This window comes from Coregonus lavaretus (assembly GCF_964263955.1).
Source record: "Coregonus lavaretus genome assembly, contig: HAP1_SCAFFOLD_2129, whole genome shotgun sequence".
NCBI lineage: Eukaryota > Metazoa > Chordata > Actinopteri > Salmoniformes > Salmonidae > Coregonus > Coregonus lavaretus.
In genome coordinates, this window is record NW_028166110.1 from 237 (window position 1) to 12,500 (window position 12,264).

At 43.9% G+C, this 12,264-nt stretch overlaps 1 protein-coding gene across 1 annotated transcript in view; it reads left to right on the plus strand.

Annotated features, from left to right (window-relative positions):
* Positions 1-1,070: 1,070 nt before the first annotated feature.
* The window catches only part of LOC311114402 (protein sidekick-2-like), a gene marked incomplete at both ends in the record, with an annotated part of 31,295 nt that continues 20,101 nt past the window's right edge, over positions 1,071-12,264 (plus strand). Inside the window, 8 exons of the mRNA XM_084189660.1 lie at positions 1,071-1,272; positions 1,549-1,652; positions 2,354-2,424; positions 2,603-2,738; positions 2,957-3,013; positions 3,497-3,598; positions 3,766-3,881; positions 5,075-5,261. Coding sequence (XP_084045786.1) covers positions 1,071-1,272; positions 1,549-1,652; positions 2,354-2,424; positions 2,603-2,738; positions 2,957-3,013; positions 3,497-3,598; positions 3,766-3,881; positions 5,075-5,261 — 975 coding nt within the window. The remainder of the gene's footprint in view (positions 1,273-1,548; positions 1,653-2,353; positions 2,425-2,602; positions 2,739-2,956; positions 3,014-3,496; positions 3,599-3,765; positions 3,882-5,074; positions 5,262-12,264) is intronic.

Sequence of the window (12,264 nt, forward strand, 5' to 3'; positions counted from 1 at the left end):
AAGGTCCCCCTGCTCAAGAAAGCACAGATCCATGCCCGTCTGAAGTTTGCCAATGAAAATCTGAATGATTCAGAGGAGAACTGGGTGAAAGTGTTGTGGTCAGATGAGACCAAAATCGAGCTCTTTGGCATCAACTCAACTCGCCGTGTTTGGAGGAGGAGGAATGCTGCCTATGACCCCAAGAACACCATCCCCACCGTCAAACATGGAGGTGGAAACATTATGCTTTGGGGGTGTTTTTCTGCTAAGGGGACAGGACAACTTCACCGCATCAAAGGGACGATGGACGGGGCCATGTACCGTCAAATCTTGGGTGAGAACCTCCTTCCCTCAGCCAGGGCATTGAAAATGGGTCGTGGATGGGTATTTCAGCATGACAATGACCCAAAACACACGGCCAAGGCAACAAAGGAGTGGCTCAAGAAGAAGCACATTAAGGTCCTGGAGTGGCCTAGCCAGTCTCCAGACCTTAATCCCATAGAGAATCTGTGGAGGGAGCTGAAGGTTCGAGTTGCCAAACGTCAGCCTCGAAACCTTAATGACTTGGAGAAGATCTGCAAAGAGGAGTGGGACAAAATCCCTCCTGAGATGTGTGCAAACCTGGTGGCCAACTACAAGAAACGTCTGACCTCTGTGATTGCCAAAAAGGGTTTTGCCACCAAGTACTAAGTCATGTTTTGCAGAGGGGTCAAATACTTATTTCCCTCATTAAAATGCAAATCAATTCATGACATTTATGACATGCGTTTTTCTGGATTTTTTTGTTGTTATTCTGTCTCTCACTGTTCAAATAAACCTACCATTAAAATTATAGACTGATCATTTCTTTGTCAGTGGGCAAACGTACAAAATCAGCAAGGGATAAAATACTTTTTTTATTTGACCTATTATTTATGTATTCATGTATTTCATTATTCATGTATTTATTTATTTATTTATATTTGTATTTTTGCATCTATTTATTTACATCTATTTATTAATTTATTCATTCATTTACTTATTTATTACAGTCATTGCTGTTATGTATGAGAGTGGTGTTTGACAGTGTGTGTTAACCCCACCCCCCTCAGCGCGGCCCCAGCCAGCCAGCCGTCCCACAGTGCCCCAGGAGGACGTGCAGGCGCGCAGCGTGATGTTGTCATGGGAACCAGGTAGCGACGGCCTGTCACCTGTCCGGTACTACACAGTGCAGTACAGAGAGCTACCAGATGGTAACTGGACCGTCCACTCTGCATCGGTCAACCACGAGGCAAGCTCCTACATAGTGGACAGGTACAGTACACACCCTTCATAGTGCACTACCTAGTACCCTCCATAGCACCCTGCCTAGCACCATACCTAGTACCCTATCTAGTGCAGGTGAGAGGGCAGAGAGACCTTATTCACATTAAAGGAAGAGATGCTTATGAATGTGGTATGTAGGGTTATGAATATGTTTATGTAGGTAGCCTTTAAACAAAGTGTTACCACACTATCTAGTACCTGTCTAGGATAACTCTAGGTTCAAGACATAAGTGAACTGACAGGGGACATTGTCTGTCCTGCCAGCCTCAAGCCGTTCACCTCGTACCGGTTCAGAGTGAAAGCCACCAACGACATCGGGGACAGTGAGTACAGCCAGGAGAGTGAGGCTACCACCACCCTACAGGATGGTAAGGACATCATATAAATGTGAATGACTGACTCCGTATCCCTGCAAACCCGGCTTCAAAAACGTTTTTAAAAAATCTTTTGAATACTTTGAGAGTTTGTTTAATTCTGCCTGTAGTAGCAGATGGACATGGTTTTCAAATGTGGGACTATTCCGTTGGTTTCATTGAGCCAAGCAAGCTGTCAACTACTTGAACCCAGGTTCATGTTGATTCAATGCTGTTTTTGCTGGGTTATCCCTTTGAGGGCTGTGTAGTCACACCACTGTACTGGGAGACAGACAGTCCTCCTCAGTAGGCAGTCATTGCTGTCTCTCTGATTGGTTGACTGTACACACCGTACTTCAGCAGTGACAGCTGTGAGAGGAGCTACTCTGTGTTGTGTTCCAAAGTATTAGGATGTGTTGTCAACATGGCTTGTTGTAAAACAGAAGTACACTGTCCACTGCTGATGACCTCATACTGAGAGAATCACACTGCTTGTGCTTGTTGACACAATAGTCCTACTGTGTGTTGTGTGTGTTGTGTCTGGTGTGTGTGTTGTGTCTGGTGTGTGTGTTGTGTCTGGTGTGTGTTTGCGTGTGTGTTGTGTCTTGTGTGTGTGTGTGTGTGTGTGTGTGTGTGTGTGTGTGTGTGTGTGTGTGTGTGCAAGTGTTTATACAGTCCAGCAGTTCAATGATACCCCTATATCTGTCTCCACACAGCCCCAGACAAAGCTCCCACAATCCTCTCTGTTACACCCCACACCACCACATCGGTGCTGGTCCGATGGGAGGTAAGCAGTAGATTTGTAAGGTGCAGTTTTCTCCCTTCTAGAGAGTGTCCTTGCCACTGTGTTGCTTTTTAGTCTCTGGTGGTCTAGGCTGGGTTACTGTAAAACATTTTGTTGATGTAGAACTGTGGATGTAAAAAGGGCTTTATAAATAAATGTGATTGATTGATCCCCCTTCCAGCCACCTGCTGAGGAGCAGATAAACGGGGTACTGCTGGGGTTCAGGGTACATTACCGGGAGTTACAATATGACCGCCTCCGTAGCTTCACCGTACGAACCATCAACAGCCCCGCCTCCAACTGGGCCGAGCTCACCGGTGAGTTGACCTGTGATCTCTGTTTGTTTACTTAACCTTTTCCCCAGCTGTTAGCCTCTGGGTGACTGTGGGTCTACTCTATTCACACGTTACACTGATGACCTAACATCAGACTCCTTCCTCCCCTGTCTCCTCCCCCTCTTGCTGCCTCTTTATGATGGCTGCCCTAACTCCCTGTGTTCTGTCCTCCCTCCTCCCCTTGGTCCGTCACCCTCTAGCCCCCTACAGTGTGAGGAACCTGAGCGAGTCCTCTCTCACCCAGTACGAGCTCCATAGTAAGTACTCTGTGTCACAGGAGGCTGGGGGCACCTTAATTGGGGAGAAGGGGCTCGTGGTAATGGCTGGAGCGGAATCATTGGAATTGTAGCAAATACATCAGACACATGGTTTCCATATGTTTGGTGCCATTCCATTTGCTCCGTTCCGTCCCTTATGATGAGCCGTTCTCCCCTCAGCAGCCTCCTGTCTCTCTCGCTGTCTGCCTGACAATCATCTGTTTGTGTAAACGTATGTTTATGTCTGTGTGTGTTTGCCAACATCCCACATCTCTGCTCTTCCTCATTTGTCTTAATATTTTACCATCCTGTCATGGTGTTGTTTTACCTCTTCCTCATCGGGTGTGTCCTGACCTCTGACCTCTTCACTTTATCTCTCATCTTTTCCTTCAGCTCATAACGTTGTATCACCAGCTCCACTGCTATTGGATGGTCCTCCCAGGCCATTTGTGGATAACTCTTTCTGTGTTTCTCCTCCCACAGATTTGAGTAAACACAAGCGTTATGAGATCCGTCTGAGTGTGTACAACGCCGTGGGGGAGGGGCCTACCAGCACGCCACAGGAAGTGTTTGTGGGAGAGGCAGGTGAGAAGCGATGATGAGATCAACTTTATTGTCCCCAGTGGTTCCACTGTCCTGGAAAACTAACCCAAGCGCAGCTCAACTATTTAAAAGTATTTGACATATGAATTGGACCTGGTCTGACCAATATCACTGTCAGTATTGAACGTTTACCCTCCACTCCACTCCAGTCCCTGCAGCCCCGCCCCAAACTGTGACCATCCAATCATCAACAGCAACCCAGCTGGATGTCACATGGGACCCGCCCCCTCTAGATGCTCAGAATGGAGACATACAGGGGTACAAGGTGAGGATCACTCTATCTGGGCTATCACTTAACTTGAACCACTTCTAACATTCAAATAGATCTAGAATACATGATGAAGGGTCAGAGGTTATATTCACATTCAGACAGATCTAGAATACATGATGAAGAGTCTGAGGTTATATTCACTTTCACACAGTTGTTTCACTTACTTCATCTATGGCTTAGTGTGTTGTGTGTGTGGTGTGTTGTGTGTGTATTGTGTGTGTTGTCTGTGTGTGTGTTGTGTGTGTGTGTGTATTGTGTATTGTGAGTGTTGGTATACTGCAGACCCACATGTTAAACAGTATGGTATACTGCAGAGCCACATGTTAAACAGTATGGTATACTGTTTAACGTGTGGGTCTGCAGTATACCATACTGTTTAACGTGTGGGTCTGCAGTATACCATACTGTAGAACATGTGGGTCTGCAGTATACCATACTGTTTAACATGTGGGTCTGCAGTATACCATACTGTTTAACATGTGGGTCTGCAGTATACCATACTGTTTAACATGTGGGTCTGCAGTATACCATACTGTTTAACATGTGGGTCTGCAGTATACCATACTGTTTAACATGTGGGTCTGCAGTATACCATACTGTTTAACATGTGGGTCTGCAGTATACCATACTGTTTAACATGTGGCTCTGCAGTATACCATACTGTTTAACATGTGGCTCTGCAGTATACCATACTGTTTAACATGTGGCTCTGCAGTATACCAACACTCACACAATACACACACACACACACATACAACACATACACAACACACAGACAACACTCACACAATACACACACAATACACATAAACACAACACACACACAACACAACACACACAACACAACACACCACACACACAACACACTAAGCCATAGATGAAGTAAGTGAAACAACTGTGTGAAAGTGAATATAACCTCTGACTCTTCATCATGTATTCTAGATCTGTCTGAATGTGAATATAACCTCTGACCCTCCATCATGTATTCTAGATCTGTCTGAATGTGAATATAACCTCTGACCCTCCATCATGAATTCTAGATCTGTCTGAATGTGAATATAACCTCTGACCCTCCATCATGTATTCTAGATCTGTCTGAATGTGAATATAACCTCTGACCCTCCATCATGTATTCTAGATCTGTCTGAATGTGAATATAACCTCTGACCCTCCATCATGAATTCTAGATCTATTTCTGGGAGTTCCAGCTGCAGAATGAGACAGAGAGGCTGCGTACCATGTTCCTCCCAGAGCTAGGGGTCAAGATTAAGAACCTGACTGGCTACACCACATACATGATCAGTGTAGCAGCCTTCAACGCAGCAGGGGACGGGCCCCGGAGTCCCCCGACCAGGGGCCGAACACAACAGGCCGGTAAGGGCCATGTACGCACGCACACACACACAGACACACACACACACAAACACACACCACCTACAGTATATGTGACATCCTTTAATTGCCCACCAGGGGGTGATCTCAACAAGCAGGTGAGCGCTGAGCCTGAAAGACTTGGTTAATCAGTCAGTTGTAACGTACAGAGTTACAGTTGGAGTAGGAAGCTGGCCAACAGCACTGCATCACATCTACTATTGTATCTGTGCTACCCACCACCATTTTGTCTCCTTCTTGTTCTGTCCCTTTCTATCTCTCTCTCTCCCGCTCACTGTTCCAATGTTCTCAAGTGTCAGTTTGAAGGATATTCTCAGGACCCTGTACCCAGTCACAATAGCTCACCGCAGGAGAAACGGATGAGAGCTTTCAGCTCTGACTCAGTGGTTCTCAGTAGTACGCACTACATATTCTGTAAATATCTGTACTGTATCTGTGCTACTCCCGCCCGTCTGAATCACCCTCTCTCTCTCACACACACTCTCTCTCTCTCTCTCTCTCTCTCTCTCTCTCTCTCTCTCTCTCTCTCTCTCTCTCTCTCTCTCTCTCTCTCTCTCTCCTCTCTCTCTCTGTGTCTCTCTCTCTCTCTCTCTCTCTCTCTGACTCTCTCTCTCTCTCTGTCCTCAAGTCCCAGTTCAGTTTGAAGGATATTCTCAGGACCCTGTGCCCACTCACAATATCTCACCGTAGGAGAAACGGATGAGAGCTGTCAGCTTGAGTCACTGGTATTCAGCACCAGGGACACATACTGTACACTACAGACTGTGTAACCGTCAATGTTTTCTTATGTTACAGCCTTATTCTAAAATGTATTAAATAAATAAAAATCCTCATCAATCTACACACAATACCCCATAATGACAATGCGTAAACAGGTTTTTAGAAATGTTTGCAAATGTATTAAAAATAAAAAACAGAAATACCGTATTTACACCCAATTCAGACCCTTTGCTATGAGACTCAAAATGTAGCTCAGGTGCATCTTGTTTCCATTGATCATCCTTGAAATGTTTCTACAACTTGATTGGAGTCCACCTGTGGTAAATTCAATTCATTGGACATGATTTGGAAAGGCACACACCTGTCTATATAAGGTCCCACAGTTAACAGTGCATGTCAGAGCAAAAACCAAGCTATGAGGTCAAAGGAATTGTCCGTAGAGCTCAGAGACAGGTTTGTGTCGAGGCACAGATCTGGGGAAGGGTACCAAAAAATGTCTGCTGTATTGAAGGTCCCCAAGAACACATTGGCCTCCATAATTCTTAAACGTAAGAAGTTTGGAACCACCAAGACTCTTCCTAGAGCCCGGCCAAACTGAGCAATCGGGGGAGAAGGGCCTTCGTCAGGGAGGTGACCAAGAACCAGATGGTCACTCTGATAGAGCTCCAGAGTTCCTCTGTGGAGATGGGAGAACCTTCCAGAAGGACAACCATCTCTGCAGCACTCCACCAATCAGGCCTTTTATGGTAGAGTGGCTAGACGGAAGCCGCTCTTCAGTAAAAGGCACATGACAGCCCGCTTGGAGTTTGCCAAAAGGCACCTAAAGGACTCAGACCATGAGAAACAAGATTCTCTGGTCTGATGAAACCAAGATTGAACTATTTGCCCACCCAACTACCTCATCCCCATATTGTTATTTACATTGTTATTTATTTTTGCTAATTTGCACCCCAGTATCTCTATTTGTACATCATCTTCTGCACATCCATCACTCCAGTGTTAAGACTAAATTGTAATTATTTTGCACTATGGCCTATTTATTGGTCGCAGTTGTAAATGAGAACTTGTTCTCAACTGGCTTACCTGGTTAAATAAAGGTTAAATAAATAAAAAATAAAAAAACGAAATGGCCTGAATGCCAAGCGTCACATCTGGAGGAAACCTGGCACCATCCCTACGGTGAAGCATGGTGGTGGCAGCATCATGCTGTGGGGATGTTTTTCAGCGGCAGGGACTGGGAGACTAGTCAGGATCGAGGGAAAGATGATCGGAGCAAAGTACAGAGAGATCACGGATGACAACCTGCTCCAGAGTGCTCAGGACCTCAGACTGGGGCGAAGGTTCACCTTCCAACAGGAAGGACACAGCCAAGACAACGCAGGAGTGGCTTCGGGACAAGTCTGGTCCAGCCAGAGCCCGGACTTGAACCCGATCTAACATCTCTGGAGAGACCTGAAAATAGCTGTGCAGCTACGCTCCCCATCCAACCTGACAGAGCTTGAGAGGATCTGCAGAGAAGAATGGGAGAATCTCCCAAATACAGGCGTGCCAAGCTTGTAGCGTCATACCCAACAAGACTCGAGGCTGTAATCGCTGCCAAGGTGCTTTAACAAAGTACTGAGTAAAGGGTCTGAAAACTTATATAAATGTGATATTTCAGTAGTTTTTTTAATTTTATAAATGTGCAAAAATTTCAAAAAAACAGTTTTTGCTTTGGCATTATGGGGTATTGTGTGTAGATTGATGAGGGAAAAAAATTATTTAATCAATTTTAGAATAAGGCTGTAACGTAACAAAATGTGGGAAAAGTCAAGGGGTCTGAATAGTTTCTAAATGCACTGTATGGGACAAGTTTGGACCCAGGATATGGGAACTAACAGTGAAGGGGGTGGGGGGGGGGGGGGGCTTTGAGTCTTATTGGCAAGGATTTGACAGCTACTAATGTTTTCATGGGGAAACCATAGGGGTGGAACGGAAGCCTGATGATGCTATAGAGGAAAAGGAGGAGGAGGAGTTGGTGGAGGAGTTGGAGGAGGAGGTGGAGGAGGGGTTGAATATTTTCCCAGTATTTGACAAATGTTTCTTTCTGAGAATAAATCACTTTTCTCCCGAGTAAGCTGGTATTTCCCGCCAAAACCGGAAATGTATTCAAAAGCATTATAAAACATATAAATAGGCCTATGTCTGGATTTGATTAGAGCTTTGATTGAACATTCAAGCCTGATGCAACCTGAACCTGATTAAATACATTTCATGAGCCCTACATTAAAGACATGTAATGAGCCCAAGCCCAAAAAAGGCCAAATGATTGTGCCGTTATCCAATACATACTGTATATGATATAGGCTTCGGCACATTACGCACAACAGAAAAACATAAAAGCCCATAGATGTAGCTAGCTATATGCTCTCTTGGGTAAATAAATGAAACTAGCTCCAGTAGGCTAATCTTTTTGAGTGTGAACTGTATTACTGTACTGTATTGTATTATACTGAATTATATGGACTAGAATTATGCGCTTTGTTCAAACCATGATAAAGCAGGGAGATAACGTGATTCTGGTGCAGCACATGCAGCCTACAAAGTTACAAGTATAGGCTAGTGAATTAGATTGAAATTGTTCCTATTATTTCCCCTAATGTTATTAGTCTACCTCCTCTTTCTCTCTCTATTGTTGCTTCATTCCTTCCTCGCTTTAAAACAGTTAAATGAAATACGTTTTGTTGTCCTTATCTTCATCATTCTAATGACATGCTTGAATAATATACAGTAGGACTAGAATGAGACGCAAGAAGGCTTTCACTTTTCTTCATGAAGATTGAATGGTTATGGGTCTGAATAAATAACTGCTATATCCTACCGTTCACTCTTCTTTCTACATGACCTGTGAGTTCTATTGGCTGCTGTATTTAACATTCAGCAAACACTAGCTTGCGTCCTTCTTTGCATAGTCTATTGGTATAAGAAATGCAAAAAAAAAAAAAAAAGAAGTCCAGCAAGCTATTCTAGTCTAGCTTTTCCTGCATGGGACTCCAAGAGCTAAGGAGCCTTTTTACAGAGAGAGGCCAGTGGAGCACAAGTGTGTGCGTATTGCGCAAGAGACTGAGGCTATACGTTATTTTTTTTTCTTCAGGGAATTCAAATCAAATGTATTTATTTGTTTGTATACACAGATTTGCAGATGTTATCGCATGTGCAGTGAAATGCTCGTGTTTCTAGCTCCAACAGTGCAGTAATACCTAGCAATAAAAACATTTTAAATACAATACACATAATCCAAAACAAAAACTATTTTTTTATCATAACTCAATATTAGGAAGATGTTCCTTATGTTTGCTATGTATACTCAGTGTAGATTAAGTTAATGTGCAGCAGAATACCAAAGTGGTAAGTGAAAACTAGTTGTGTATAAGAAACAAATGTGGTTTAAAGCTACAATCTGTCATTCTTTTTTTTCATCCAAACAGCAGCCCTGCCACTTGGTTTGTTATCAAGCTGATGGATGCCGGGGCTGGAGTTTAACCACTCTCCCGATAATAGATGGAGTTATGGATGCAAGGACTCAGTCCATGAGATCAATGTCAATGTGATGGTTATCTTCTTCAAGAATCGATGGGTACACATCATTAATTGTATACCCATCGGGGGGCCAGTATGAAAAATGTATGCACTCACTAACTGTAAGTCGCTCTGGATAAGAGCGTCTGCTAAATGACTAAAATGTAAATGTAATAAGTTAGAAGCTTATTATGCATAACCCATTATTCATTAGCTAAATATAAGGCTAAATGTATTACCTTAAAGACGTAGGCTAGGACATCTACAGTGGGGAAAAAAAGTATTTAGTCAGCCACCAATTGTGCAAGTTCTCCCACTTACAAAGATGAGAGAGGCCTGTAATTTTCATCATAGGTACACGTCAACTATGACAGACAAAATGAGAAAAGAAATTCCAGAAAATCACATTGTAGGATTTTTAATGAATTTATTTGCAAATTATGGTGGAAAATAAGTATTTGGTCAATAACAAAAGTTTCTCAATACTTTGTTATATACCCTTTGTTGGCAATGACACAGGTCAAACGTTTTCTGTAAGTCTTCACAAGGTTTTCACACACTGTTAGTGGTATTTTGGCCCATTCCTCCACGCAGATCTCCTCTAGAGCAGTGATGTTTTGGGGCTGTCGCTGGGCAACACAGACTTTCAACTCCCTCCAAAGATTTTCTATGGGGTTGAGATCTGGAGACTGGCTAGGCCACTCCAGGACCTTGAAATGCTTCTTACGAAGCCACTCCTTCGTTGCCCGGGCGGTGTGTTTGGGATCATTGTCATGCTGAAAGATCCAGCCACGTTTCATCTTCAATGCCCTTGCTGATGGAAGGAGGTTTTCACTCAAAATCTCACGATACATGGCCCCATTCATTCTTTCCTTTACACGGATCAGTCGTCCTGGTCCCTTTGCAGAAAAACAGCCCCAAAGCATGATGTTTCCACCCCCATGCTTCACAGTAGGTATGGTGTTCTTTGGATGCAACTCAGCATTCTTTGTCCTCCAAACACGACGAGTTGAGTTTTTACCAAAAAGTTATATTTTGGTTTCATCTGACCATATGACAGTCTCCCAATCCTCTTCTGGATCATCCAAATGCACTCTAGCAAACTTCAGACGGGCCTGGACATGTACAGGGGGACACGTCTGGCACTGCAGGATTTGAGTCCCTGGCGGCGTAGTGTGTTACTGATGGTAGGCTTTGTTACTTTGGTCCCAGCTCTCTGCAGGTCATTCACTAGGTCCCCCCGTGTGGTTCTGGGATTTTTGCTCACCGTTCTTGTGATCATTTTGACCCCACGGGGTGAGATCTTGCGTGGAGCCCCAGATCGAGGGAGATTATCAGTGGTCTTGTATGTCTTCCATTTCCTAATAATTGCTCCCACAGTTGATTTCTTCAAACCAAGCTGCTTACCTATTGCAGATTCAGTCTTCCCAGCCTGGTGCAGGTCTACAATGTTCTTTCTGGTGTCCTTTGACAGCTATTTGGTCTTGGCCATAGTGGAGTTGGGAGTGTGACTGTTTGAGGTTGTGGACAGGTGTCTTTTATACTGATAACAAGTTCAAACAGGTGCCATTAATACAGGTAACGAGTGGAGGACAGAGGAGCCTCTTAAAGAAGAAGTTACAGGTCTGTGAGAGCCAGAAATCTTGCTTGTTTGTAGGTGACCAAATACTTATTTTCCAACATAATTTGCAAATAAATTCATTAAAAATCCTACAATGTGATTTTCTGGATTTTTTTTCCTCAATTTGTCTGTCATACTTGACGTGTACCTATGATGAAAATTACAGGCCTCTCTCATCTTTTTAAGTGGAAGAACTTGCACAATTGGTGGCTGACTAAATACTTTTTTTCCCCACTGTATATATAGACCTATATACAGTATCAATCTAGAACTGTATTATCTATTTTGGATGCAATTTGAATGGAATTGGCTGAGCGAGAAAGACTGTGAGAGAGTGCACTGATTTAAAGCAACTATATAGGAGGGTTTTAAAACTGCAGCTGCAGTAGAAATACAAGGGGACCCCTGAAAGCCAGATGGAGATGTGTAAATGATATTACTGTAGCTGTAGGCTATGCTGCAGCAAATGTAGGTCTACCTGTCACAAGAAAAAAAAGTTACCACGATGAGATGATAGGTCTACATACTGACATGGGCTGTCGGTCCCCACCCTGAGCGTTGATGTTTCATCGTGCAGTGACCAGAGAGATGGCCGTAGAGAATCCAGATTTAGACATCGCATATAATTTAACAGTTCCATTTCACGTCATGCTGTTCTTAGAAATAATTTCTTATAATTTACCAGTTTCTCGCAGTTATTTATCCCGGGAAAAGGGATTGGTTTTGGGTGGTAAATCTCTGTAAATCTCTGTAACCGGGTTCCCGCCATTCAACCCTAGTACTGTAGAGTGAGGGGGACACATGAGGATGGGGTTGTTCTGACCCAGGTCCAGCCACACTACTAACATACACAAAGAGGCCTGTTCATTCCCCTGTAGCCAAACACACACACACACTAAAACCTCCTCTGTGGTTTCTAGTGGGGAAACAGTTTACAGAATTCATTTCTCAGGTGTTTTCCGCAGCCAGCCTGGCCCGGTCTCTTGAAGGACTGTGACATTGCAGAGAGAGGCAGAGGGGATGAAGTACTGAGGAGTTAAAACACAGAGAGACTACAGAATATTCTGCCTCCCCGCTCCTCTCTGC